General features: G+C 45.8%; 1 protein-coding gene across 3 annotated transcripts in view; it reads left to right on the forward strand.

The window, feature by feature from the left end:
• Positions 1 to 1351: 1351 nt before the first annotated feature.
• The window catches only part of TEKT2 (tektin 2), a 72921-nt gene continuing 48233 nt past the window's right edge, over positions 1352 to 26039 (forward strand). The window contains exons 1-6 of one of the 3 annotated variants that reach the window (XM_063954473.1): positions 1352 to 1543; positions 10476 to 10634; positions 10717 to 10885; positions 12264 to 12389; positions 13913 to 14118; positions 17984 to 18127. In XM_063954473.1, coding sequence (XP_063810543.1) covers positions 10730 to 10885; positions 12264 to 12389; positions 13913 to 14118; positions 17984 to 18127 — 632 coding nt within the window. In that variant the 5' untranslated portion in view covers positions 1352 to 1543; positions 10476 to 10634; positions 10717 to 10729. The remainder of the gene's footprint in view (positions 1544 to 10475; positions 10635 to 10716; positions 10886 to 12263; positions 12390 to 13912; positions 14119 to 17983; positions 18128 to 26039) is intronic. The other 2 variants (XM_063954472.1, XM_063954475.1) reach the window with 2 other exon arrangements.

Consider the following 26039-nt stretch of genomic DNA (forward strand, 5'->3'; position numbering starts at 1 on the left):
TGCACAGGGGAGAAATTACACCCCCCCCCCCCCCCCTCTGTTAGTGCCTTTTAATCATTGCAGCCACTGCTGCAGTGAACATGAAATTCTGAAAAGGGGGCCGGGCTAAACTGCACTGTACACACAGTGCCATGCCAGCCAGCAACAGCATGGGAGAGAGGAGGGGAGAAGAGCAACACAGCCTAAACAGTGAGTATAACTCAGGGAAGGGGCCCTGTATGTGTGTGACTGCTATATGTGTGTATGAATGTGTGCATGTGTGTGATTGTATGTGAATAGGTGTGTGACTACATATCTGTATGGGTGTGGTATGCGTGACCGGGCATACCGATGCTGGTATCCCGGGAGCGAAATGCCGTCGGGGGGAAGAAGGGGTGGCAAGCGCAGGAAGCCCCTTTGCGGGCTCGCTGCGCTTGCCACGCTGGGGTGGGAGTGGTCCCTGTTGGTAGGCATGCCGACCGTCGGGATTGTGAGGGGGCGGGATACAAGGGGAGGTACTGTGACCGGCGGTCACATAACTACATTCCATCTGTATGTGTGCTTGTGTGTCACTGTATACATATGTGTCAGTATACAGGTGTGTGATTATATATATATATATATATATATATATGTATGTATGTGTGCGTGACAGTATGTATTTTGTATTGGTGTGTGATTTTATGTATGTATTAATATATGGGTTATTTTATTTCTCCTTCATCCGTAGCCCCAAAAAATTAAAAATTAAAATAAAAAGTATGAAAATGCCTAGCTATCCCCTTTGCCCTTATGAAGTTGATATATATATAGATAGATAGATACATACATATACATTGTGTAACCATAGGTCCGGCACTCCCAGTGCAGTATGAATTACTTCTCTGGTGCCCTCACAGGTGTAAGTAGATACAGAAGCAAAAGGTGCGACACTGAAGCTGATTGTCTGTAATTAAGAGACACACACGGTCCTGCGTTTCAAATGCCGCACCTTCAGTTACTAATATATATATATATATATATATACACACGCACGCACGCACGCACGCGCTGTGCTTGGAAAATGACAGGAGCTGATTGGCTGGTACTTTATCACCGAGCTATTTATCACTCTCCAAGGCTTGATAAATCTTCCAACTTTTCCCAAGCCTATAACATGCAGTAAGTGAAGCTGAAAATGTATGGTAGCCAATTCAGTAACGATACATTTCAGAAATAAAGTTTCTGTCTAGGGTCCATGTCACCGTTGTATAGAGTACCTCCCTGTTATACCTGGCCTCCCCGCTGCCGGCACTATAGAGCATATATTGGTCTGATTATATCACTGTTGTGGCGGCCACAGAACGCAAGTACCGGTGCTGCTGCAGCCCGAGGGCATGACACACGCTCAAAGAGACAAAGAGAGCGGAAGGAATGACAGGCCGTTGCCGAGGCAATGTGTGCAAACACTGCCTGAGAGGTGATTGGCCGCTCTACGTTTACCTGGAGACGCTCCTGGAGACGCCGATAACAGCATCATCCGCGGCTGGAGCTGAGAGGTGACCGGGAGCCGATACACGAGCAGGTGAGTCTGGGATCCCAGGAGCAGGTCTAGGAGATGGGAAGAAGGAAAGGCGATGAGACTTATGGGTATTGAAGAATAAGTATATATGTGTTTTTTTTTTTTTTAAGCGTTTATGTAACCTGCAGATCTCTCAGCGCTTACTACAGGCATTGCTTGCGGTAGCTCAGGTGGGAGAATAGGAAAGACACGGTAAATCCAGCGATCATGGCAGCTACTTGTACAGTAGTTGCACTTGCTATAAATCACAACATGTAATGAATGAATGTTTAAATACAAAAATAAATAAAGTTTATGATAGTGGGCAGTACGGATGGTGTAATGGTAAGCATTACTGCCTCACAGCACTGAGGCACAGTCGGATTTAGACCTCATGGGGCCACAGGCAAGATACTGGTTTGGGGCCCCCCCTCTCTCAAATAATTTATAGCACCTATATTTTCATTCCTGATCTATGCCCCTTGCATGTTATGACCAGAGTCCCTATCCATAATACCATAATACAAACCCCTAAACTAATGCTAATACCCTAACCCCTTACCCAAACCGCTACACCAACCCTAATACTGTATCCTTAATTCAGAGGGGTGGCTAGTTAGATGCGGGGTTATCTAAAGACACAGTTGCACTGGCATCAGCAACCATGTTCTCAGACATTCTGCACCTCCATAGGGCTGCTCTAGTGTCCGAAAGTGGGACTGATGGCAGCAGGTGGAATCTCATTGGTTGCAGCATTAGCATCAAGTCACATTTGCGCTGCAGCAAAAGGTGAATTTGTGGATGCAACCTTTTCCACCCCTGAATCAGGTCACAAGTGCGACCTAATGTGCACGGCACACACCATTCTATCACTGCGCAATGATGTAATGGAGGGGGTGGGGCAACCGGCACCGGTGAGTGCAGCATTGATCCTGGCTGCAGAATGCCATTTTAAGTACCCTGCTCGCCAAATGCAGGGACCATGGGACAGCAACGGTGCCGCCCTCAGAGCCTGGCACATCTTGCACACCCCTATTTACGTTCCTGGGGACCAACTAGTATGACTGGTTGTGTGTGTGTGTGTATATATATATATATATATATATATATATATAAATAATTTAATTTTATTTTTTCAAAAAAAGAGCTGGCACACCATTTATATTAAATAGTCCAAAAGTTCAGTTTACTTAGACCCCTTTCTCTAACGTCCTAGTGGATGCTGGGGACTCCGTCAGGCCCATGGGGAATAGCGGCTCCGCAGGAGACAGGGCACAAAAGCAAGCTTTTAGGATCACATGGTGTGTACTGGCTCCTCCCCCTATGACCCTCCTCCAAGCCCCAGTTAGGTTTTTGTGCCCGGCCGAGAAGGGTGCAATCTAGGTGGCTCTCTTAAAGAGTTGCTTAGAAAAAGTTTTTAGGTTCTTTATTTTCAGTGAGTCCTGCTGGCAACAGGCTCACTGCATCGAGGGACTTAGGGGAGAGATTTTCAACTCACCTGCGTGCAGGATGGATTGGATTCTTAGGCTACTGGACATAGCTCTAGAGGGAGTCGGAACACAGGGCTCGCCCTGGGGTTCGTCCCGGAGCCGCGCCGCCGACCCCCCTTGCAGATGCTGAAGATGAAGAGGTCCGGAACCAGGCGGCAGAAGACTCTCAGTCTTCATCAGGTAGCGCACAGCACTGCAGCTGTGCGCCATTGTTGTCAGCACACTTCACACAGCGGTCACGGAGGGTGCAGGGCGCCGGGGGGGGGGCGCCCTGGGCAGCAATGTATAATACCTGTATGGCGAAAAATACATCACATATAGCCCTTGAGGCTATATGGATGTATTTAACCCCTGCCAGATATCTAAAACTCCGGAGAAGAAGCCCGCCGAAAAGGGGGCGGGGCCTATTCTCCTCAGCACACAGCGCCATTTTCCCTCACAGAAAGGCTGGTGGGAAGGCTCCCATGATCTCCCCTGCACTGCACTACAGAAACAGGGTTAAAACAGAGAGGGGGGGCACTGATTTGGCGATATGTATATATATTAAAATGCTATAAAAGGAACACTTATATAAAGGTTGTCCCTGGATAATTATAGCGTTTTTGGTGTGTGCTGGCAAACTCTCCCTCTGTCTCCCCAAAGGGCTAGTGGGTCCTGTCCTCTATCAGAGCATTCCCTATGTGTGTGCTGTATGTCGGTACGTGTGTGTCGACATGTATGAGGAAAATATTGGTGAGGAGGCGGAGCAAATTGCCTGTAATGGTGATGTCACTCTCTAGGGAGTCGACACCGGAATGGATGGCTTATTTATGGAAATTACGTGACAATGTCAACACGCTGCAAGCCGGTTGACGACATGAGAGGGCCGGCGAACAAATTAGTATCTGTCCAGGCGTCTCAAACACCGTCAGGGGCTGTAAAATGCCCATTTACCTCAGTCGGTCGACACAGACCCAGACACGGACACTGATTTCAGTGTCGACGGTGAAGAAACAAACGTATTTTCTTTTAGGGCCACACGTTAAGGGCAATGAAGGAGGTGTTACATATTTCTGATACTCCAAGTACCACAAAAAAGGGTATTATGTGTGAGGTGAAAAAACTACCTGTAGTTTTTCCTGAATCAGATAAATTAAATGAAGTGTGTGATGATGCGTGGGTTTCCCCCGATAGAAAATTATTGGCGGTATACCCTTTCCCGCCAGAAGTTAAGGCGCGGTGGGAAACACCCCTCAGGGTGGATAAGGCGCTCACACGCTTATCAGAACAAGTGGCGGTACCATCTACGGATAGGGCCGTACTTAAGGAGCCAGCTGATAGGAGGCTGAAAAATATCCTAAAAAGTATACACACACATGCTGGTGTTATACTGCGACCAGCGATCGCCTCAGCCTGGATGTGCAGAGCTGAGGTGGCTTGGTCGGATTCCCTGACTAAAAATATTGATACCTTTGACAGGGACAGTATTTTATTGACTATAGAGCATTTAAAGGATGCATTTCTATATATGCGAGATGCGCAGAGGGATATTTGCACTCTGGCATCAAGAGTAAATGCGATGTCCATATCTGCAAGAAGATGTTTATGGACACGACAGTGGTCAGGTGATGCAGATTCCGGCAAAGATGTATTGCCGTATAAAGGGGAGGAGTTATTTGGGGTCGGTCCATGGGACCTGGTGGCCAGGGCAACTGCTGGAAAATCCACCGTTTTTTACCCTAAGTCACATCTCTGCAGAAAAAGACACCGTCTTTTCAGCCTCAGTCCTTTCGTCCCTGTAAGAGTCATATCTGCCCAGGGATAGAGGAAAGGGAAGAAGACTGCAGCAGGCAGCCCATTCCCAGGAACAGAAGCCCTCCACCGCTTCTACCAAGTTCTCAGCATGACGCTGGGACCGTACAGGACCCCTGGATCCTACAAGTAGTATCCAAGGGGTACAGATTGGAATGTCGAGAGGTTTCCCCCCTCGCAGGTTCCTGTAGTCTGCTGTACCAATGTCTCCCTCCGACAGGGAGGCAGTATTGAAAACAATTCACAAGCTGTATTCCCAGCAGGTGATAATAAAATTACCCCTCCGACAACAAGGAAAGGGGTATTACTCCACACTATATGGTGGTACTGAAGGCTAGGTGAGACCTATTCTAAATCTGAAAAATTTGAACACTTGCAAGGGTTCAAATCCAGATGGAGTCACTCAGAGCAGTGATAGCAAAGAACAAGGGGACTATATGGTGTCCCGGGACATCAGGGATGCTTACCTCCATGTCCCAAAATTTGCCTTTTCTCACCAAGGGTACCTCAGGTTCGTGGTACAGAACTGTCACTATCAGTTTCAAGATGATGCCGTTGGATTGTCCAAGGCACCCCGGGTCCTTACCAAGGTAATGACCGAAAGGAGGATTCGTCTTCAAAGAAAATGGACGACCTCCTGATAAGAACAAGGTCCAGAGAACAGTTGGAGGTCGGAGTAGCACTATCTCAAGTAGTTCTACGACAGCACGGGTGGATTCTAAATATTCCAAAACCGCAGTTGTTCCGACGACACGTCTGCTGGTCCTAGGGATGATTCTGGACACAGTCCAGGAAAAGGTGTTTCTCCCAGAGGAGAAAGCCAGGGAGTTATCCGAGCTAATCGGGATCCTCCTAAAACCAGGAAAAGTGTCAGTGCATCATTGCACAAGAGTCCTGGTAAAAATGGTGGCTTATTACGAAGCGCTTCCATTCGGCAGATTTCACGTAAGAACTCTTCAGTGGGATCTGCTGGACAAATGGTCCGGATCGCATCTTCAGATGCATCAGCGGATAACCCTATATCCAAGGACAAGGGTGTCTCTCCTGTGGTGATTACAGAGTGCTCATCTTCTAGAGGGCCGCAGATTCGGCATTCAGGATTGGATGCTGGTGACCACGGAGGCCAGCCTGAGAGGCTGGGGAGCAGTCACACAAGGAGTGTGATCAAGTCTGGAGAATTCTCTCCACATAAATATACTGGAGCTAAGAGCAAATTTATAATGCTCTAAGCTTAGCAAGACCTCTGCTTCAAGGTCAGCCGGTATTGATCCAGTGGGATAACATCACGGCAGTCGCCCACGTAAACAGAAAGGGCGGCACAAGAAGCAGGAGGGCAGTGGCAAAACTGCAAGGATTTTTCGCTAGGCGGAAAATCATGTGATAGCACTGTCAGCAGTGTTCATTCCGGGAGTGGACGACTGGGAAGCAGACTTCCTCAGCAGGCACGACCTCCACCCGGGAGAGTGGGAACTTCATCGGGAAGTTTTCCGCATGATTGTGAACCGTTGGGAAAGACCAAAGGTGGACATGATGGCGTCCCGCCCGAACAAAAAATGGGACAGGTATTGCGCCAGGTCACGAGACCTTCAGGCGATAGCTGTGGACGTCCTGGTAACACCGTGGGTGTAACAGTCGGTGTATGTGTTCCCTCCTCTGCTTCTCATAACCAAGGTATTGAGAATTATAAGACATAGAGGAGTAAGAACTATACTCGTGGCTCCGGATTGGCCAAGAGGGACTTGGTAACCGGAACTTCAAGAGATGCTCACAGAGGACTAATGGCCTCGGGAGCTAAGAAGGGATTTGCTTTCAGCAAGTACCATGTCTGTTCCAAGAGGAACCGTGGCATCGGCCTTTAAGAAAGGACCTGCTCCAGCAGGGACCTTGTCTGTTCCAAGACTTACCGCGACTGCGTTTGACGGCATGGCGGTTTGAACGCCGGATCCTAAGGGAAAAGGCATTCCGGAAGAGGTCATACCTACCCTGGTCAAAGCCAGGAAGGAGGTGACCGCACAACGTTATCACCACATGTGGTAAAAATATGTTGCGTGGGTGAGGCCAGGAAGGCCCCACGAAAAAATTTCAACTAGGTCGATTTCTGCACTTCCTGCAAACAGGAGTGTCTATGAGCCTCAAATTGGGGTCCATTAAGGTTCAAGTTTCGGCCCTATAGATTTTCTTCCAGAAAGAATTGGCTTCAGTTCCTGAAGTCCAGACGTTTGTCAAGGGAGTATTGCATATACAGCCCTTGTGTGCCTCCAGTGGCACCGTGGGATCTCAACGTAGTGTTGGGATTCCTCAAATCATATTGGTTTGAACCACTCAAATCTGTGGATTTGAAATATCTCACATGGAAAGTGACCATGCTGTTGGCCCTGGCCTCGGCCAGGCGATTGTCAAAATTGGCGGCTTTGTCTTACAAAAGCCCATATTTGATTTTCCATTCGGACAGGGCAGAACTGCGGACTCGTCCCCAGTTTCTTCCTAAGGTGGTGTCAGCGTTTCACCTGAAACAACCTATTGTGGTGCCTGCGGCTACTAGGGACTTGGAGGACTCCAAGTTGCTAGATGTTGTCAGGGCCCTGAAAATATATATATATATATATATATATATATATATATATATAATTCCAGGACGGCTGGAGTCAGAAAGTCTGACTTGCTGTTTATATTGTAGGCACCCAAAAAGCTGGGTGCTCCTGCTTCTAAGCAGACTATTGCTCGTTGGATTTGTAGTACAATTCAGCTTGCACATTCTGTGGCAGGCCTGCCACAGCCAAAATCTGTAAATGCCCATTCCACAAGGAAGGTGGGCTCATCTTGGGCGGCTGCCCGAGGGGTCTCGGCTTTACAACTTTGCCGAGCAGCTACTTGGTCAGGGGCAAACACGTTTGCAAAATTCTACAAATTTGATACCCTGGCTGAGGAGGACCTGGAGTTCTCTCATTCGGTGCTGCAGAGTCATCCGCACTCTCCCGCCCGTTTGGGAGCTTTGGTATAATCCCCATGGTCCTGACGGAGTCCCCAGCATCCACTAGGACGTTAGAGAAAATAAGATTTTACTTACCGATAAATCTATTTCTCATAGTCCGTAGTGGATGCTGGGCGCCCATCCCAAGTGCGGATTGTCTGCATTACTTGTACATAGTTATTGTTACAAAAAATCGGGTTTTTATTGTTGTGAGCCATCTTTTTAGAGGCTACTTCATTGTTATCATACTGTTAACTGGGTTCAAATCACAAGTTGTACGGTGTGATTGGTGTGGCTGGTATGAGTCTTACCCGGGATTCAAGATCCTTCCTTATTGTGTACGCTCGTCCGGGCACAGTACCTAACTGAGGCTTGGAGGAGGGTCATAGGGGGAGGAGCCAGTACACACCATGTGATCCTAAAAGCTTGCTTTTGTGCCCTGTCTCCTGCGGAGCCGCTATTCCCCATGGTCCTGACGGAGTCCCCAGCATCCACTACGGACTATGAGAAATAGATTTATCGGTAAGTAAAATCTTATTTTTCCACTAGCTAAATTTACCCGTGTTTTTGCACGGGGACGCGTGTCAACACGGGTTTTTAGTAAGTGGAAACGGCTCAACACTGGTTGAGTGACCCTGGAATCTTACCCGGGTAGCTACCTGGGTTGAACACGGTAACACGTAATGACCCGGGTAATTGTGCAGTGGAAACGGTCATTACCCGTGTTTCAGAACAGAGTAACGAGTGACATCAATAGGCTTTTACAGAGCTTACCCGGGTTAAGTGGAAACAGATCCGACCCGGGAATAACCCGTGTCGAAGTGCAGTGGAAACGGCGGAGCCGACACGGGTTGTAGCCGGGTTAAACATCCCGGATCGGACCCGGTACTCAGGTGGAAAAGGGGTATTAATCATATTAGAGAAGAGTCAAAGTCACAAAGTGCAAGGCAGTTCCAGCTTTCACAGTCCATAAAGTGCAAATGCAAGTAAAAATAACACTTAGCAGCCAAGATGGTTTAATTGAATGCCAGTTGCTAGGGGTAACAACATGCTGGAAAATTGCCATATCTGGACCGCAGATTTGGCATTTTTCCAGCATATTGTGTCATGTGTCATGCACTCATTGAATTTGGAATATAAAATATGTGCAGCAATTTCTTAGACTATATACATATATATACACACACAGTATATCAGTAATGGGAGTTGCACTCCTCTGCTTTCTTAACATGGTCAGATTTTGTTTTACTTTATATTAGTGTGGCTTGTGTGGTCAGGCAGAGGCTGGGACTTGTAGTCTCACAGCCACTGGAGAGCCACTTGATGCCTACTAATGGGAGTGTTTTCATGGTCTCAGCTTATATACTATTGCTGTGTCTGGATGTGCCGAGTCCAGCGTGGCACCCTATCCATGTGGCATGTTCCTCATGGCACTCCCTCTTGCCAAACTCCCAGTCTGGGGCAGGTTGTACAGGAGTGAAAGCAGCCAGAGCAGGGGGATCTCTAATGGTCATTTGCTTTGGGAGTGGCAGGGGTAGCTTGGAGATCTGTCTGGGGACAGGTCTGGGATATAAGGACAAGGCGCTTGGCAGCATGTACACAGGGATGTAGTGAGGGTGGCTCCAGTAGAGCGCGTGCTCCGGGCGCTGGAAAAGTTAGAGGTCGCGTTGCCGCCTGCCCACCTCTTTCTGTCCGCTATACCGAGAGCCGCTGTACAGGCAGCCGCAGAGCAGGAGAAGAAGCAAAGGGTGTGCACACTCAGCGCGTACTGTCCCTGTTTTAAACATGTGGGGTGCCCAAAGGAAACTTTCGCTCTGAGCTCCACAAGGTATAGAACCGACCCTGTCACCAATTTAGGCTTTTTCTATATTTTTTCTTTTCAAATGTAATATGCTTCCAATTCAGTACAGGGGAGGGGGCGCCGAAACATACCCTGGCTCCGGGCACCATGGCACCTAGCTACACCTCTGCATGTACAAGACTTTACAGGCTGATGTAAACACCTCCCCCCCTGCAGCATACACAGGGTAAGCAGCTGTTCTAAGCACCGCCCACCTTTCACCAACCATCACTCGCTACAAGCATTCATAGCCTCCATTAAATATCTCTGTCTGCGGGCCCTCATGGACTCGTCAGACCCTAAGCAGCCTCTTAGGTTGCTTTGAGGTAAATCTACTACTGTGCTGAGGTCATGGGTTCAAATCCCACCATGGCCCCAGTAGTGTAGAGTTTGTATATTCTCCCTGTACCTGCTTAGGTTTTCTCCAGGTTGTCTGGTTTCCTCTCACAATTCAAAAATATACTGGTTGGTTAATTGGCTCCCAACTAAACTTAACCCTAGTGTGAATGTGTGTGCATGTAGTAGGAAAATTAGACTCTAAGCTCCAATGGGCTCCATGTGAATGGGCAAATATTCTCTATAGAGCACTGCAGAATATGTGCGTGCTGTATAAATAACGCAATAAATAATATTGTTGGCTGGCAAATTTAGTAAAGGGGCGATCGAGTCACATAGATAATGATGGTACATAGGGTTGGACTGGGCAGCAAAGGCACAGTGGGAAACCCTGGTTGGCTCCACTGCCTGTGGGCCCGCCCTCTCCTCTAGGGGTCAGATTCCAAACTGTGCAAAGAGATTATACATTGTTATAATGGAATTATGCATGTAACATGATAAACATGGGTTCTTGGTTTGCTTTTATAGACTTTACCAAAATTCACCTAACAACCAAGCCAACAGTTCGCCAAGCATCTGTTGGCAGGCCGCACTCCCTCTAGTGGATGACTACACCCCTTAAGCATGGGCACCTACCACTGGAACCCTTCTTGTCCTAGTCCGACACTGATGGTACATCCTCATAAGGTTACTAAGGTTCACCTACTGCTCTTATACACCAACTGGAAAACTCATTGTAACCTAGAACATTATTATCTCTAACCTACAGTAACTGCATTGATATGGCGACTGTACACTTGAAACCTGGGAATCGCTTCTCTGTCCCAGACTGGCACACCAATAATCATCTGATTAGCACAAATGCTGAGAGGCAGCGAACAGCTTCCCATGAGATTCGTCAGGATGCCAGGACTCTACGCAATGAGACCAATAACCAGGTATGCTTATAGTAGCGGCGTGTAGGAAGTCATGTAGGTTACCTTTTACATTTATATCATGCGTTTTTGAATCGGGATCATGTAAGCAATCATGAGTCAACAACACAGCCCTTATAGCCCGGCAGAGTTAGAAAGATGAAAAGCTTGATCAAAGTTACTACATTTTATTAAATAGAATTTGGTATCTCTCAATCTGCTCTGCGGTTGCTAATGAGGCTCTGCAGCCACTAATGTGTCTGCAGTCATTAGTGTAATACTTGTTTATCTTGTAAATGCTTGTAGCACTACAGACAAATGGGGACATTTACTGATGCACAGAAATCTCCAATCTGCAGCCGCTAATGTGGGACTGCTTTTTTCCATCATCATTTTTTTAATAATATTTTATTATAGTAAAATAAGAAAATAAAAGGGGTCGGGGGGTACAGAGATAAAAATAAGGGGGAGGAGAGGTAAGTACATGTGGCATAGTAATACACCAATAAATGGTATAAAATATGCAACCAAACTCCACAATACAGTTCCAACAGAAATCAAGACACACACAGCAGGGAGGCCACTGGCTCTTGGAGACTTCACTTGCATGGTTTAGTAGGGCTAAAGAGAGTGTGGCCAGTGGTGGTGGGTATTTTAGATGTCTAATGTCTGATATGTAAATATTTATAAACCTCAGAAGGAACTAACTCCTGTAGTTGGGGAAATGGGAGGAGAGCTGACAGAGATTATGTGATCTAAGGTACAGATCCCTTGGAAGAATCAGTTGGAGTCAATAAAATGATGTATAGTTAGACAGATCTCTAAGCGAAGGATTCCTTGTATGAAGGGAGCCCAGTGAGATTCTATGAGCATCTCTGGGCTGCGATTGCCTTTGCCTGATTTACAGGCAGAGGCGGTTGCGGGGCGGGAGGGTGCATGCCAACGGCGTTAGAACGCCATTGGCGGACTGCGGCCCGGACAACGGAGGCATATCCGGACCGTTGGGTGGGCGAGTCGCGGCAGCTGTGTGACGTCACATGCAGCCGCAGTGACCTGGGATGCTGCACTGGCAGGGAGCTATTCATCAGGTACAAAAGCATCGCCGCCGTACAATGATTTTGTACCGGTGTGTGTGTGTGGGGGAGGGGGGCAGGGACAGACATGTAGGATGGACAAGCCCTATGCTGGGCGTCCCCCCGCATATCAGGGTAACTGATCGTAGATGTGCTAAATTTGGCACATCTACGATCAACTGTGAATTACCCCCAAGAGGTGATCACTATAAGGCCATATTTGAGGACTGGACTGAGATTTATGGAATTACAGTAGATGTTGGCTTATGGTTTGTAGCATATCTTCTCTTACATTGAGGTTTACTTACTCAAATGTCCTTCTTGATTAGACTGAATGGGACGAGCAAGATAACAGGACTCGTCTTGCTGATCGTATTGATGAAGTGGAAAAGTGGAAACAGGTGTTGGATAAGTGCCTTTCTGAAGTTGATGCAGAAATAGATGCCTTGATACTGGTGAGTTATATATATATATATATATATATATAGTACTAAATGCAAAGCTGCCTAATCCTAAAACACCCCAAGTGACTTCATAACAAGAACCCAGTACATGTTGAAGTGGTCTTCATTGGTGTTGTTGGTACTGTATATATTCTTTCCAGCTTGTTTGCTCTTAGCCCCAGTATTAGGATGTTAACATACAGTAGAGTCTATCACAGTGATACTGAGCAATCAGCACTAATGTAGATAAATCATAAAAGCAGGACTGGCACCCTACCCCTCTCTCCTATAAATAAATGCCACCTCAGAAACTTGAAAGCAGGGTCACGCCAACATTTTACACTGGAATGGGCGAGATGGAAAGATTTTAGCTGGAATCCCATAATTTGCAGCCAGTACCACCACCAAACCTGAGGCTCGCAATCCTCATTACCATGTAGCTGAGCCTGCTGTTCAGACTAGCTCTTCCAGATAGTGTTGTTTCAGTTCTGCTGGACAGAGTGGATGGACCCTTTCCTGTTCCATTGGTGCAGCGGCATCTGCCTATGGCCCATTCCGAGTTGATCGCTCGCTATCTACTTTTTGCAGCTGTGCAAACGCATAGTCGCCGCCCACGGGGGAGTGTATTTTCGCTTTGCAAGTGTGCGAACGTGTGTGCAGCCGAGAAGACGAAAAAGTTTTTTGCAGTTTTTGAGTAGCTCTGCACTTTCTCAGCCCTTGCTATCACTTCAGTCTTTTTGGTCCCGCAATTGACGTCAGACACCCGCCCTGCAAACGCCTGGACACGCCTGAATTTTTCCAAACACACCCAAAAACGGTCAGTTGCCACCCACAAACACCCTCTTCCTGTCAATCTCCTTGTGATCGGCTGTAAGAATGGATTCTTTTGTTAAATCCATTGCCCAGCTACGATCCGCTTTGTACCCGTATGACGCGTGTGCGCATTGCGGTGCATACGCATGCGCAGTAGTAACCTGATCGCTGTGCTGTGAAAAACGGCAGCGAGTGATCAACTCGGAATGACCCCCTATATACACAACTTCAGTCCCAGGCTCCCAGCTGCCGTAACGCAGGCTAGGAATGGCTGACTGAAAACATTTAGGGGGTCAATCCAATTGAGATGCATTTCGGATGTCTGCAGTCATTATGTCGAAAGTGACTCTGTAGACACAAGAAAGCTGGTACCGTTATCCCGACACTGGCCCGGCCTCCCCGCTGGTCTCATCTGCTGATCTGGATGGTGGGGGCTGGGGGCTGTCTGTGATGCTGCTGTTGATGAAACATGACAGCAGCTGCTAATGCAGGAAGGTGGACAGCTTCTCTTGGATGATGAACCTGGAAGCCCAGCTCACCCCTCTGTGCTCCTTCTGGAGCTAGGACACTCCTGGCAAGTGCCTAGGTCACCTATGCCCATGGTCGGCCCTGCATAACACTCTGTCTGGTTAAGAGTAATGTCATATAGTATACCTTTCCCAAGATCGCTATCTTGTGTTGGTCATTACTTTTGTCAATCAGATTCTCTTGGTGGATTGCAGAGTAAAGATGAAGCAGAGCGAGCCCTGCAGGCCAAGAATGTCCCCTCAGATGTAGTAATAGAATGTTTGAATTTCCGTGAGAGCCGCAAAGATATTGACCTGGTGAAAGACCCTGTGGAGGATGAGCTGCACAAAGAGGTAGAGGTGATTGAAGGAGTCCGCAAGGCGCTGCAACAAAAGATCAGCGAGGCTTTCGAGCAACTTTGGTAAATTTACTACAAGAAATTTGTGAATATCCCCTGTGTAGTGAGCAGTGCTGAATTGTGAAGGACACATATGATCAAGGAATAGGATGCTATGATTTGTGGACAGGTATTAAGTGACTATGACATATATGGAATATAAAGCAAGTTTTCCTATTCTCCTGGCACCCTAACACAATGAGGCTGTGGGAATGGGGGTGGATAGTGGGGTAGGGCAGATAGATACTGGGGGAGAAAGAAAGAGGGCAGGAGAATTTGGGCAGATAGGGAGTGGGGGGTAGGGGCAGATACAGCATGGAGAGAGAGAGGGGGGGGTTATGTTAGATAGGGACTGGGGAGAGGGGGGGTAGGGGCAGATACAGCATGGGGAGAGAGAGGGGGGGTAGGTTAGATAGGGACTGGGGAGAGAGTAGAGTGGTAGGGGCAGATAGGGACAGTGGAGAGAGAGATGCAGATTTTTTCAATATAGTCACCTCTGTGTGACAGACACACACACTCCCTATCTACACTGCACCCCCCACCATATACTGCTCCTACATACACTGTACCCTAATCCTCTTCCATATTCTGCACCCCCCACCATATGTTGCCCCTATATACACACTGCACCCCACATACCCCTCCATATACTGCCCCATTTATGCAGGGTACCCCCTCCTACATATACTGCTCCCACCATTTACTGCATACGCTGCACCCCCTCCTCCATATACTATGCTGCAACCCCAGGTTACTTGTCATCCCGGGACTCAGCAACAAGTAGCAGCAGTAACCAGGAAACAGATGCAGGAACTACCAGACGGTTCGGCAGCGCTTAGGGGTATATTCAATACTGTCGGAAGCTGCCGTCTTGTCGGAAAGATGGCAGCTTCCGACAGTTTTAGGTCGGAAGGGGTTCCAACCTATTCATTAGTGCCCCGTTTATTCCGACAAGTCGGGAAACCCGACTTGTCGGAATGCACGTTGATCGGCGGCTTCAGCCGCCGATCAGCGTGCATTGTCTGAAGCGGGGCCAAACCTGACAGGTTATAGCCCCATTTCCAACAATCTCAATCCGACTTTAAAAAAAGTCGGATTGAGATAAGGAGACTAGTGGTGCTGCGGGCGGCGCAGTGATCGGCGGCCGGCGGGAGGAGCAGGCTGTGGGGGGACATGTCTGCGGCGGTGGGGGGAGGCGCTGCAGGGAGAGAGGTGTCTGGCCGTCCCCCGGCCAGGCACCTCTATCCCTGCAGGGCCTCCCCCAGCCGCCGCAGACATGTCCAACCGCAGCCAGCTCCTGCCGCCGATCTCTGCTGCCCCCGCCGCAGACATGTCCCCCCCACAGCTTGCTCCCCCTGCCGCCTTCCCGCTCACGCCCGCCGCCGCCATCTGCTCCGCTGCTGTCAGCGCATCAGCAGCCGCTGACAGCAGCGGCAGCACAGGACCTGTGTACTGCCAAATCAGACAGTCGGATTTGGCCGTCCACTGAATAGGGGTTGTCGGGTCCATGTATCGTAATGGACCCGACTCTTATTGAATATAACCCTTAGAGGGGAGGCATCTGGGACACGAGTGGCCACTTACCGGCGGTGGGAGGAGGTGAATCAGTCTGTCAGAAAGAGGTGAGACCCTGTATTGGGTGAGCAGTGCGGTGACCGGGAGGAGGAGGGGTCGATGCGGGTGAAAAGGATGAGGCAGATAAATGGCTCAGCTGCTTTATATATACTGCGCGCAAACGTATGGGCGAGGTCCTGTGCTCGCCCCTTCCACACCCCGCACAGGCCATGCCCAGACCACTTCGGCCAGCTACTGGGGGCTACTGGTGTCCTCTACCCTCCAGACTGGCAGGAAGCTGTGCGGGGACTGGTGAGCTTACATGGGCCAGTACTGGTATATATAGTGCAGCATCATTATAGCCTGCCCATTACAGATATACAGCTAGGCTCCCAGCAGCAGGACTTCCAGAAACCCAGCAGCTCCTGTGTGAGTAGCGACTGCCCTCCTAATATAATCCGGCTGTGGTGTCCGTCATTTTGACGGGCTTTTAACTAGTCCGTATATAATGGTCCTGTGTGCGTGTGTAGCTGTGTGGGTCTTGCTTGCCTATGCATATAGTAGATTGCACAGCAACTGCATCTCAGTGTTTTCCCGCAAGTTGGTAACAATGCAGCATATAGTAAGGCTGGGCACAATGGGTGAGATTCAATTGTGGTGCGATCTTGTAGCCACTAGATAGCGCCCAATGGAGCTATTGAAGTGTTGCTCCGTTGGGGCGTGATGGCTGCCGGCGCCTGCATTTAGGCTCACAGCCCCCTGGGGTGGTGAGCTAAAAGTTACCCATTTGGGCACCCAAATGACACACATTATTATGTCTAACTCTAACTCTACCCCATCCATAACTCTAAAATTTATATTGGCGACATTTTAACTGTGTCAACACTTTCAAAATTCTCCAGTTTTTTTAAAGTGGCGATCATTTACATGGCAAAATCAACCTTGTTCTGCCATGTAAATGATTACCACTTTAAAAAAAAAGGAGAATTTTACCACAATGTCTCATTTTATGATTCTCACACACTAATACATTTCCCCCATGTATTGTCTGTGTTGATAGTTTAACTACGTTAACTTTATGGCATTCAGCATTATATTATTGACATTTTGGCTTTCTACATTGTAATTGTCGACAACATGACTACAGGCCTGATGCAGAGGTGGATGTTATTTGTATCGCTTCTGCGTCCAAAGTAAAAATATGTTAATGCAACAGGAGGTATCTCAAGAAAAAAGACGCCTCCTGGCAGGATTGCAGACCCGAGTGCTGCTCGCAACCATCAGTCACATTGGTCGCAATCATTAACCCTGTAAGTAAGTCTAAGCTTACTCAGAATGGGCGATGGAAAAATAGTCCCCGTTGCCGCCATGCTTTGGCCTCCAACCATTCGCAGCATGTGAGCTGTGAAAAGGTTAATATATTGTTCCATATATGTCAGCTAAAAATATTAATAATTTGCTGATTAACTCAATTCTGTAAAGTTGGAAATCCATGCGTATGTATAGTAGCTTACACTAAATCACAGATCATCAGTATGTACTAAAATATCTGCAACGATATAGTTTCAGTGCAGAAGCCACTAATAATAATAATAATAATAATAGTAATAGTAATATTATTCTTATTATTATATTCTATGTTTCCACATTAGCACAAGCTGCCTGATATTACTACATGTAAGGGGCCCTACTCACTGGCCGACCCGCCGCCGAGCTGCCCGACGGCGGATACGGCCGACGAGCGACCCGGCGGCGGGGGGGCAGTGAAGTTTCTTCACTCCCCCCATCACGCGGCTGCATTGAAGTGCAGGCAAATATGGACGAGATCGTCCATATTGGCCTGCATGCACAGCCGACGGGAGACCAGCGATGAACGAGCGCGGGGACGCGCATCGTTCATCGCTGGAGTCTCCACACTGAAAGATATGAACGAGTTCTCGTTCATTTATATCTTTCTGAAAATCGGCCAGTGTGTAGGGCCTATAACACTTTCATATCCACACCAGATCAGTGGTTCTCAAACTCGGTCCTCAGGACCCCACACAGCTCACGTTTTACAGCTCACCTAGCAGGGGCACAGGTGCCGTCATTACTCACTGATACATTTTAAAAGATTCACTGGTTGAGCTAAATACTTCACTTGCGATTCTGTGAGACCTGGAAAATGTGAACTGTTTGAGGTCCTGAGGACCGAGTTTTAGAACCTGTGCACCAGATGATTAGCATGCACAAAATGCATATACTGTATGTGTACAGATAAATGGGCTACCTTTGTTAAAATGCAATTCTCAAGTTTATGCATCACGGTATACTATTCACAGGTTTTCTTATTCAGCCTTTTGCAGGAATCAAGACACCAACTAAACTGGGACCACAGAGGCAAAGTTGAGACACTGGAGATAGATCGGACATGTCTGTCACTTACCAAACATTCTCCTAACATCTCACTGAAAGTGCTACCAACACGTGTCCCTAATGGGTAGGATCTTATAAGACCATAAGAGGGCAGTTTATTTGCTATGGACCCTATTCAAGTTGGATCACAAACACATAAATAACTAACATGATGCGTGCGAATGCGCAGGGCCCGCATTCCCAATCAGGCAGGGGCGTGGGGGGGGGGGGGGGGCTGTCAGCGCTCTGTTTCCAAGACGGAGCGTTGCAGGGGCATTGACAGAAAAACAGAAGCGTGGCGGCGCGAACGGGGGACGTGGCGTGGGCATGATCGGGGCAGCTACACATGGAGCCGCTGTAATCACAAAGATGCCAGCAAGACTCCTGCCATCACAGCCAGGCTCTACCGGCAGGAGTCTGCTCTACTTTCTGCGATCATGCTGAATTGCGGTGCGACCTCAATTTCAGCATGGCCGCAGGGGTGAGGCGGTGGGTAGCATGCTGGGCGGCCTTGCCCTGCTAATAATTTCTGAATCGGATCCAACGTTCAGATCCATATCTTCTAACATGACCCTATCCAGGAGGGGCACAATGCTCTGTTCCTGGACCTTCCTTTTAATTTATGATTGCCATCACCTGTGTTGAACTAGTTATTTGATAAGAAAGGTGTTTCTCCACAAATGATGGCAATCATACATTAAGACTGAAGTCCCCGAGCAGAGCATTCTGGCCGTCCTGGAGAGGGTCATGATGGGAGGTATGTAGATATGCAGAATAGTTTTGCAGATTAGTTTTGTAGATCCTAAAGAATTGGAGAATTGTGTGTATTCTGATGTCTGTGTATTGGAAGGTGTGAGTTGTATTGTAATATCTGTGTAAAAGCGGTGAGAGGAGTATTCTTATTTCTATGTATTAGAAGGTGAGAGGTGTATTTTACCTGTGTAAGACTTTACTTTTAGGAGGGGCGGTCGAAGAATTATAACTCCTCCCCTCTACTCATAGCTCCTCCCACTTAGTTCTGCCCCTCCCATTTTCATCAAATATTTTAAAAAAAGCAGAATATTCATTAACAAGAAATAGATATTTTCTGTTAAACTGATTAAAAAAAAAAAAGATGTGATTGCACAATAAGGACTTTGTACTACGTGTTGCACCATTATAAAACAAAATCTAGCCATGGGAGACAGCTCTTTAAAATTTTGGGGGGTACAGTACATACAAAAAAAAAATGTTGGAGTACACTACATACATGTGCATCAGTGCACAGCTATTGTGATTGGGTATTGTTGCATATACCACAGGCAGTAGCAAAATAACACTTTATCATAGTAGTGGGGTCTTAACCACCAATATCTTCTAGCAGCAGCATCCTAGCTCAAGGTCCCAGCACCACTTCCCCACTGCCAATAGTATAGTGTAGCATCTTCACCTCTGGAAGTGTCACAGGGTGGCACATTCATGATAGTTGTAGCAATAGTGTACATTACAAGAGCTATGAGGATAACCAAGCAGCAGATCCTATGTGCAGTGTGACATGCTACTACTGATTCTGGAACATGTTAGACATTTCCATGCACACACATTCCCCAGTCTTAGGAAAGCTGTGAACCCCCTAGCTGGGCACATCTCATGCAATGCTCTGCCTCACCATGTATCATAGCCAGGCCAGTCTCATGTAGGAAGCGTGCCCGGCGGTACTTGAAGCGCCAGATGGTGAGAATGGTTAAGGTCAGAAGCAGGATGAATGTCAGCAGGCTCACACTGTCCTGCCTGTGGCTTTCCTCTTTCCCCCGCTTTCTCTGTAGTGATCTCCTCCATTGCGCTGTCCTCGCAGTGTGTACATAGGATCCATAGAAGCAGCAGAAGCATGAGCTGGTGCAGAGCTGGGGGCTTATTCGCTGCTTCTGCCTGCACCGTAGCACAGATCCTGCCTGCTACTGATCTGCAGAAGACACTATTCTTAGGCTGACAGTCAGCCTGACTGAGTGGGAGAGACGGCACGCCGCCACTGCTAAGAATACAGAAGTGGAACCGGGCACAGCTGGCGGGGGCTTCAGTTCTCAGATGTGTGGGGCAGGTGTACGGAAGGAGGGGGGGGGGGAGTCGCCCTTTCTGCCCCCATTTAAATCTAACACTGGTGTAATAGAAGATAAGAAGGGTATTCTTATGTCTTTGTATAAGGTGAGAGAGTCTATAAGGTGGGAGAGGTGGAGTCTGATGTCTGTGTATTAGAAGGCGAGAGGTGTAGTCTGATGCCTCTGTATTTGAAGGTTAGAGGTATAGTCCGATGCCTCTGTATTTGAAGGTGAGAGGTGTAGTCTGATGCCTCTGTAATAAGAGGTGAAAGGTGTACTCTAATGTCTGTTTATTAGAAGGCGAGAGGTGTAGTCTAGTCTGATGCCTCTGTATTACAAGGTGAAAGGTGTAGTCTGATGCCTCTGTATTTGAAGGTGAGACGTAGTGTGATGTCTGGATTAGAAGGTGAGAGGTGTAGTGTGATGTCTGTGTACTAGAAAATGAGAGGTGTACTCTGATGTCTGTGTATTAGAAGGCAAGAGTTGCAGTATGATGTTTGTATATTAGGTGAGAGGTGTAGTCTGATGTCTGTATATAGGGTGAGAGGTGTAGTCTAGTCTGATCAAAGAGAATGGCCCAGACGCGCTGTCACAGCTGCCAGAAGGGATTGTCAGTCCCTGAAAAATGTTTTAGAATGAGAAAGTGAAAACTGGCGCTTATGTGTTTCTCCAATAATAATTAATGACTGTGGATCAATTTCAATAAAAATAACATAAAATTTATTACCTACACATCACAAACTAAAAACATCCTAAACATATAAATCAGATAAAAAATTGAGGCATATATGGAGCTGAGAAATGTTTAAAGGTGGCTGCTTTCAGTGTCCACAAAAGGATCCCGGACTAAGTGCCTTGTGCAAAGTTCTCTGGTGAGAGGGAATATGTACAGCTGGTATTACCCGTGTTGATGGAGACTTCCAGAGGCCTGGAGATTTTTCAGCAAGCAAGCTGCGGCAATGGAACAAACTGGGTCTCTCCCATCAATGCTGCACAGATGAAATTCCTCAAAGTTCCAAAAGGCAGGTTTAAAAGTCCATATCTGGATCCGTCTTGAAAGTGGAACACTTGTGGTGGTCGTCGCAGCTTCAACACTTAACGCGTTTCCCTAGGTTAGGTCACCTAGCTTCATCAGAAGTATGGCTCCATCTGATTTTTGGGATCTATTTATACCCCATTTAATGACCTGATGCCCCACAGATGTGATGTAAAAATAATCAATCATCCACAGTCATGATAAAAATACAGTAATTCTATAGATAGTGTACTCATGATATACATAGAAAAGATTGGGAGGCAAACCCACATGAAAAAGGAATGTAAAAAACAGCAAGTCAATAAAATAAATCTCTATGATCAAGAGGGTCAAAGGTCAGTGTGGTCACATGACTCACCCCCTGTTTATTATGGACAACCACTTTTAATCAGATGCATTGATTCTAGAAACTTCCCTCCCCCGATTACTGGGATGATAGTGTCCCCATAATAAATATAAGACTTACATAAATGTCCCCAAACTGATATGTGGAGATAGGGAGGTTTGTCTCCGGTACTCCGTATAGCGCTGTGCGCTCCTTCCGGGTCACGTGACAGACGGTATCACGTGCAAAAAGATTTAATGGGGCGCCCTGGTTGCTAAGCAACTCATGCGTGTACCCGCGTGGTGTGCAATGACGTGATCCCGCTGTCACGTGATCGGAACTCCGGAGAAAGGGTATGATATAATGAAAGCACATTTGTGAAGGCTGGTTGCTAAGCAACCTGAACGTGCACCAGCGTGGTGTACGTAACCATCATCCCGCTGTCATGTGACCAAAGGCTTCCAGTTATGTGGCTACAGACATATATTCCCACTAATGGGCTAATCAGAAACAAATTATAAATGGACATATATATTCAATATGATAAAGTCATTATACCAACATTGGCTAATAACCATTTTCTAATTACTATGTCCCTCAGCAGTATACTATTATACAGCCCACATGACCAGATGTAATCATATATTAGAATCTCACTGTACACACCAAGCATTACATAAGTAATAACAAATATTGTAGCACTCATATCACTAAGATGGAAAACAACTGAATTATATTGTATTATTTTTTGTTGTTTGTTTTTTATATGTTTTTTATTATTTTTTATATATATTTTAACCCTCAAGAACACTGAAAGAGGTAACATGATTATAATTAATAGAATAATGGCATTCATTATGGTTATAGGGAAGCTTGTCCCGATCATAGATATCTAATTATGTATGGTAAATAGAAAAAACTGACTCATATTGAGTCTAGGAGGTAATTGTAAATACATTTAGTGCTGAAAGTATTCATTGGACATATTAGACCCAAGTCATCACAACCCTGTCGAAAACATAGGGTGGCTGTACAGCCGTGGAGTGACTCCGGTTGACAGGAGTTCCTAAACACTCGAAATTAACTTCGAATGACCGCTAATCCTGAACGTGCTGTCAGGTGTGAACACTGTCCCGTCAAGGGTTACGTGGAATTCTCCAAGGCCATACAGACCACACACAGGTGACACAGGTTTGTCACCTGTACCTATTGGTCTCGAGAGTGGTTGGTGGCATGGGATCAACATGAGAAAGTTGTCAAAGATGACTAATAAATTCTAAACCACTACATTTAGTTCCATTGTCTCATTCAGACCTGAAGGGTGTACTGAATTAAACTGAAGCATCCAGTAGATTTCTCTCTTGCATAATAACGAAAATCTATCACCCCCTCTCCCCGTAGGGGCTATATGTTCCAATGCTAAAATAGAGAGACAACTGGGATCTTTCTGATGTGTGGAATAAAAATGTCGAGACACACTGTGTTTGAAAAAACCCTTGGCAATATTTCTTTTATGCTCCATGAACCTGGTACGCAGTTTCCTAGTGGTGCGGCCCACATAGTATAAGTGGCAACTGCACCAAAGGAGGTAAACTACATAGGAGGAATCACAGTTTATAAATGATTTGATGAAGTGAGTATCTATTTTATTTGGTAATTCGATTGACACTGTTTTCCTTAATGTATGGAGACAGACTTTGCATTTACTTTTGCCACAATGAAAAAAACCCGAAGGTTTTTTTGTCAACCATTCAGAACCTGATTCTTGTTTTCCAGTACAGTCTTTGTTCTCTACTTTTTTCAAAAAGCTTGGAGCTAAAAGAGTTTTTAGAGACCTATTTTTTCGATAGATAATTTGTGGAGCTTGAGGAAGTGTCTCCACCAAGATACGATCCTGTTTCAAAATTTTATAGTTTCTGTTTATTATACTACGTATCTGTCCTGCACAACTGTTGAATTTACATATAAATGCAGAACTCCTATCTTTTTTGGTTGGGTCTTCTTCTCTTTTAGGATGATGTTGTAAAAGGCTATTTCTATCTAAATCAGAAACCTCCATGAGGGCTTTTTGTAGAATATTATCTGGATACCCACACTCTCTAAAAGAAGTGAGTAGGGTATCAGCTTGTTCAGTGAAAGTGGTAAAATTGGAGCAATTTCTTCTAAGGCGGATAAGTTGTCCCTTAGGAATATTTTGCTTCCAGGGTTTGTGATGTGCACTACTAAAGTGCAAAAAGGAGTTGGTATTGGTCTTTTTGTTAAATGTGGACGTGACTATTTTATTATTGATAATCTCTATATCAATATCTAAAAAATTAATTTTAGTGGTGTGAAACATGGAGGTGAAGGTGAGGTTGTATTTATTAAGTGATAGTGACTGAATAAACTGTGAAGCAGAGTGTGAATCCCCATCCCAAATAATAAAAAGATCATCTATGTAGCGGCCATAGAGGACCAGGCTCGCCTCCCAGCCGCCCCCCCACACATGGGTTTGTTCAAACTCCCCCATGTAGAGGTTGGCATAGCTGGGTGCGAACCTGGTCCCCATGGCCGTGCCCATTACCTGAAGATAGAAATCACCAAGAAATAGAAAATAATTATGTGATAGAATGAAAGATATGGAAGAAATGAGAAAAGATTTCTGTTCCTCACTGAGGTCATCATCCATATCTAGTCTCCTTTTGATTACTTCACAACCCAATTGATGAGGGATATTTGTGTAAAGTGCAGATACATCCAAGGTGAGAAAAGAATAAGATTCTTTCCACGAGATGGTATTTAATAAATTTAGAAAATGTGTAGTATCTTTAATGTGAGACCTCAGTGAGGACACTCTGGATTGAAGAAAAGAATCTACATAAAAAGAAAGATTTGAGGTTAAAGAATCAATACCTGAAATGATAGGTCTCCCGGGGGGTGTAGTGAGGGATTTGTGAATTTTGGGTAAATAATAAAAAACTGGAATGTGAGGGTGGGTAGAAAAAAGAAAATGATATATATCTCTAGTGATGATACCTGAGTCTAAAGCTCCTTCTAATAAAGTTTTTAGGTCATACTGGAATTTTAATGTAGGGTCTCCCTTTAGAGTGTGATAATGTTCTGAATTGTTCAGTTGTCTGAGTGATTCTGCTATATAGTCGACACGATTCAGAATTACTAAACCCCCCCCCCTTATCTGCTTCTTTTATTATAATGGTTGAGTCATCCACCAATGATTTGAGAGCTTCCTTTTCTTTCCTATTTAGATTGGATGATTGTTTTTTGTCATAATATTTTTGGCACATGTCCTTGAAATCATCCAAGGTGATGCGATAAAAAGTTTCGATAGAACTGCTTTTTGCACTGATTGGGAAGAACTCCGATCTCTTCTTAAATCTATTTGTATTTTTAATATCATAGATTTTGATTCCAGTATTATGGGAATCTTCTAAATCTACATTACCCTCCTGCCACAAGCTCTCCAAGGTATTTAGTAGATTGGGTGAGTTGCTTTGAAGATAAACTTATTTTATTATTAAAATCCTTTTTCCTGGCTCCTAGTTGTTTTGGTGAACATACCAATAGATTTGAAGCCCTTAGCCATTCAGTTGATCCAAAGAGGTCACCAAAACAACTAGGAGCCAGGAAAAAGGATTTTAATAATAAAAATAATCCAGGCTATCATCAAGACAAATCAGAACCAACAAATACAGACTCCTATAGAGGTAGAATTCGAAATAGAGAGGATCATTTTTTAGACAGGGAGTACAGACACAACAGGTGGGAATCTCCACCAAAGAGACAGAGAGCAGATTTCAGAAACAAAAGAGTCAGAAATTTAAGTGCAGAGGCACTAGAGGAGGACGTTTGAGACATAAACATCTACTTAAGAATAAACAAGCTTATACATCAGATCTAGAGAGGGACTCCAAGAAAGTAATTAATTTATCTTCAAAGCAACTCACCCAATCAGAATTAACACTGCTTGGGAAGGGACTCAAGTTTGCCCCCACAAGCGGTCCTAATCTGTTTGATTTATATGTTGACCTGAACAAATTTGTTCGCACACTTTGTCGTAAACGCTATTTTGCGAACAAACGATTGAAAACCTTACAGGATACCTCCATTCCTATAGTATTGGATAGTACAGATACCTTTCTACTAAATACCTTGGAGAGCTTGTGGCAGGAGGGTAATGTAGATTTAGAAGATTCCCATAATACTGGAATCAAAATCTATGATATTAAAAATACAAATAGATTTAAGAAGAGATCGGAGTTCTTCCCAATCAGTGCAAAAAGCAGTTCTATCGAAACTTTTTATCGCATCACCTTGGATGATTTCAAGGACATGTGCCAAAAATATTATGACAAAAAACAATCATCCAATCTAAATAGGAAAGAAAAGGAAGCTCTCAAATCATTGGTGGATGACTCAACCATTATAATAAAAGAAGCAGATAAAGGGGGGGGTTTAGTAATTCTGAATCGTGTCGACTATATAGCAGAATCACTCAGACAACTGAACAATTCAGAACATTATCACACTCTAAAGGGAGACCCTACATTAAAATTCCAGTATG

The sequence above is a fragment of the Pseudophryne corroboree genome, chromosome 2 (assembly GCF_028390025.1).
Source record: "Pseudophryne corroboree isolate aPseCor3 chromosome 2, aPseCor3.hap2, whole genome shotgun sequence".
In the NCBI taxonomy this organism is placed as follows: Eukaryota; Metazoa; Chordata; class Amphibia; order Anura; family Myobatrachidae; genus Pseudophryne; species Pseudophryne corroboree.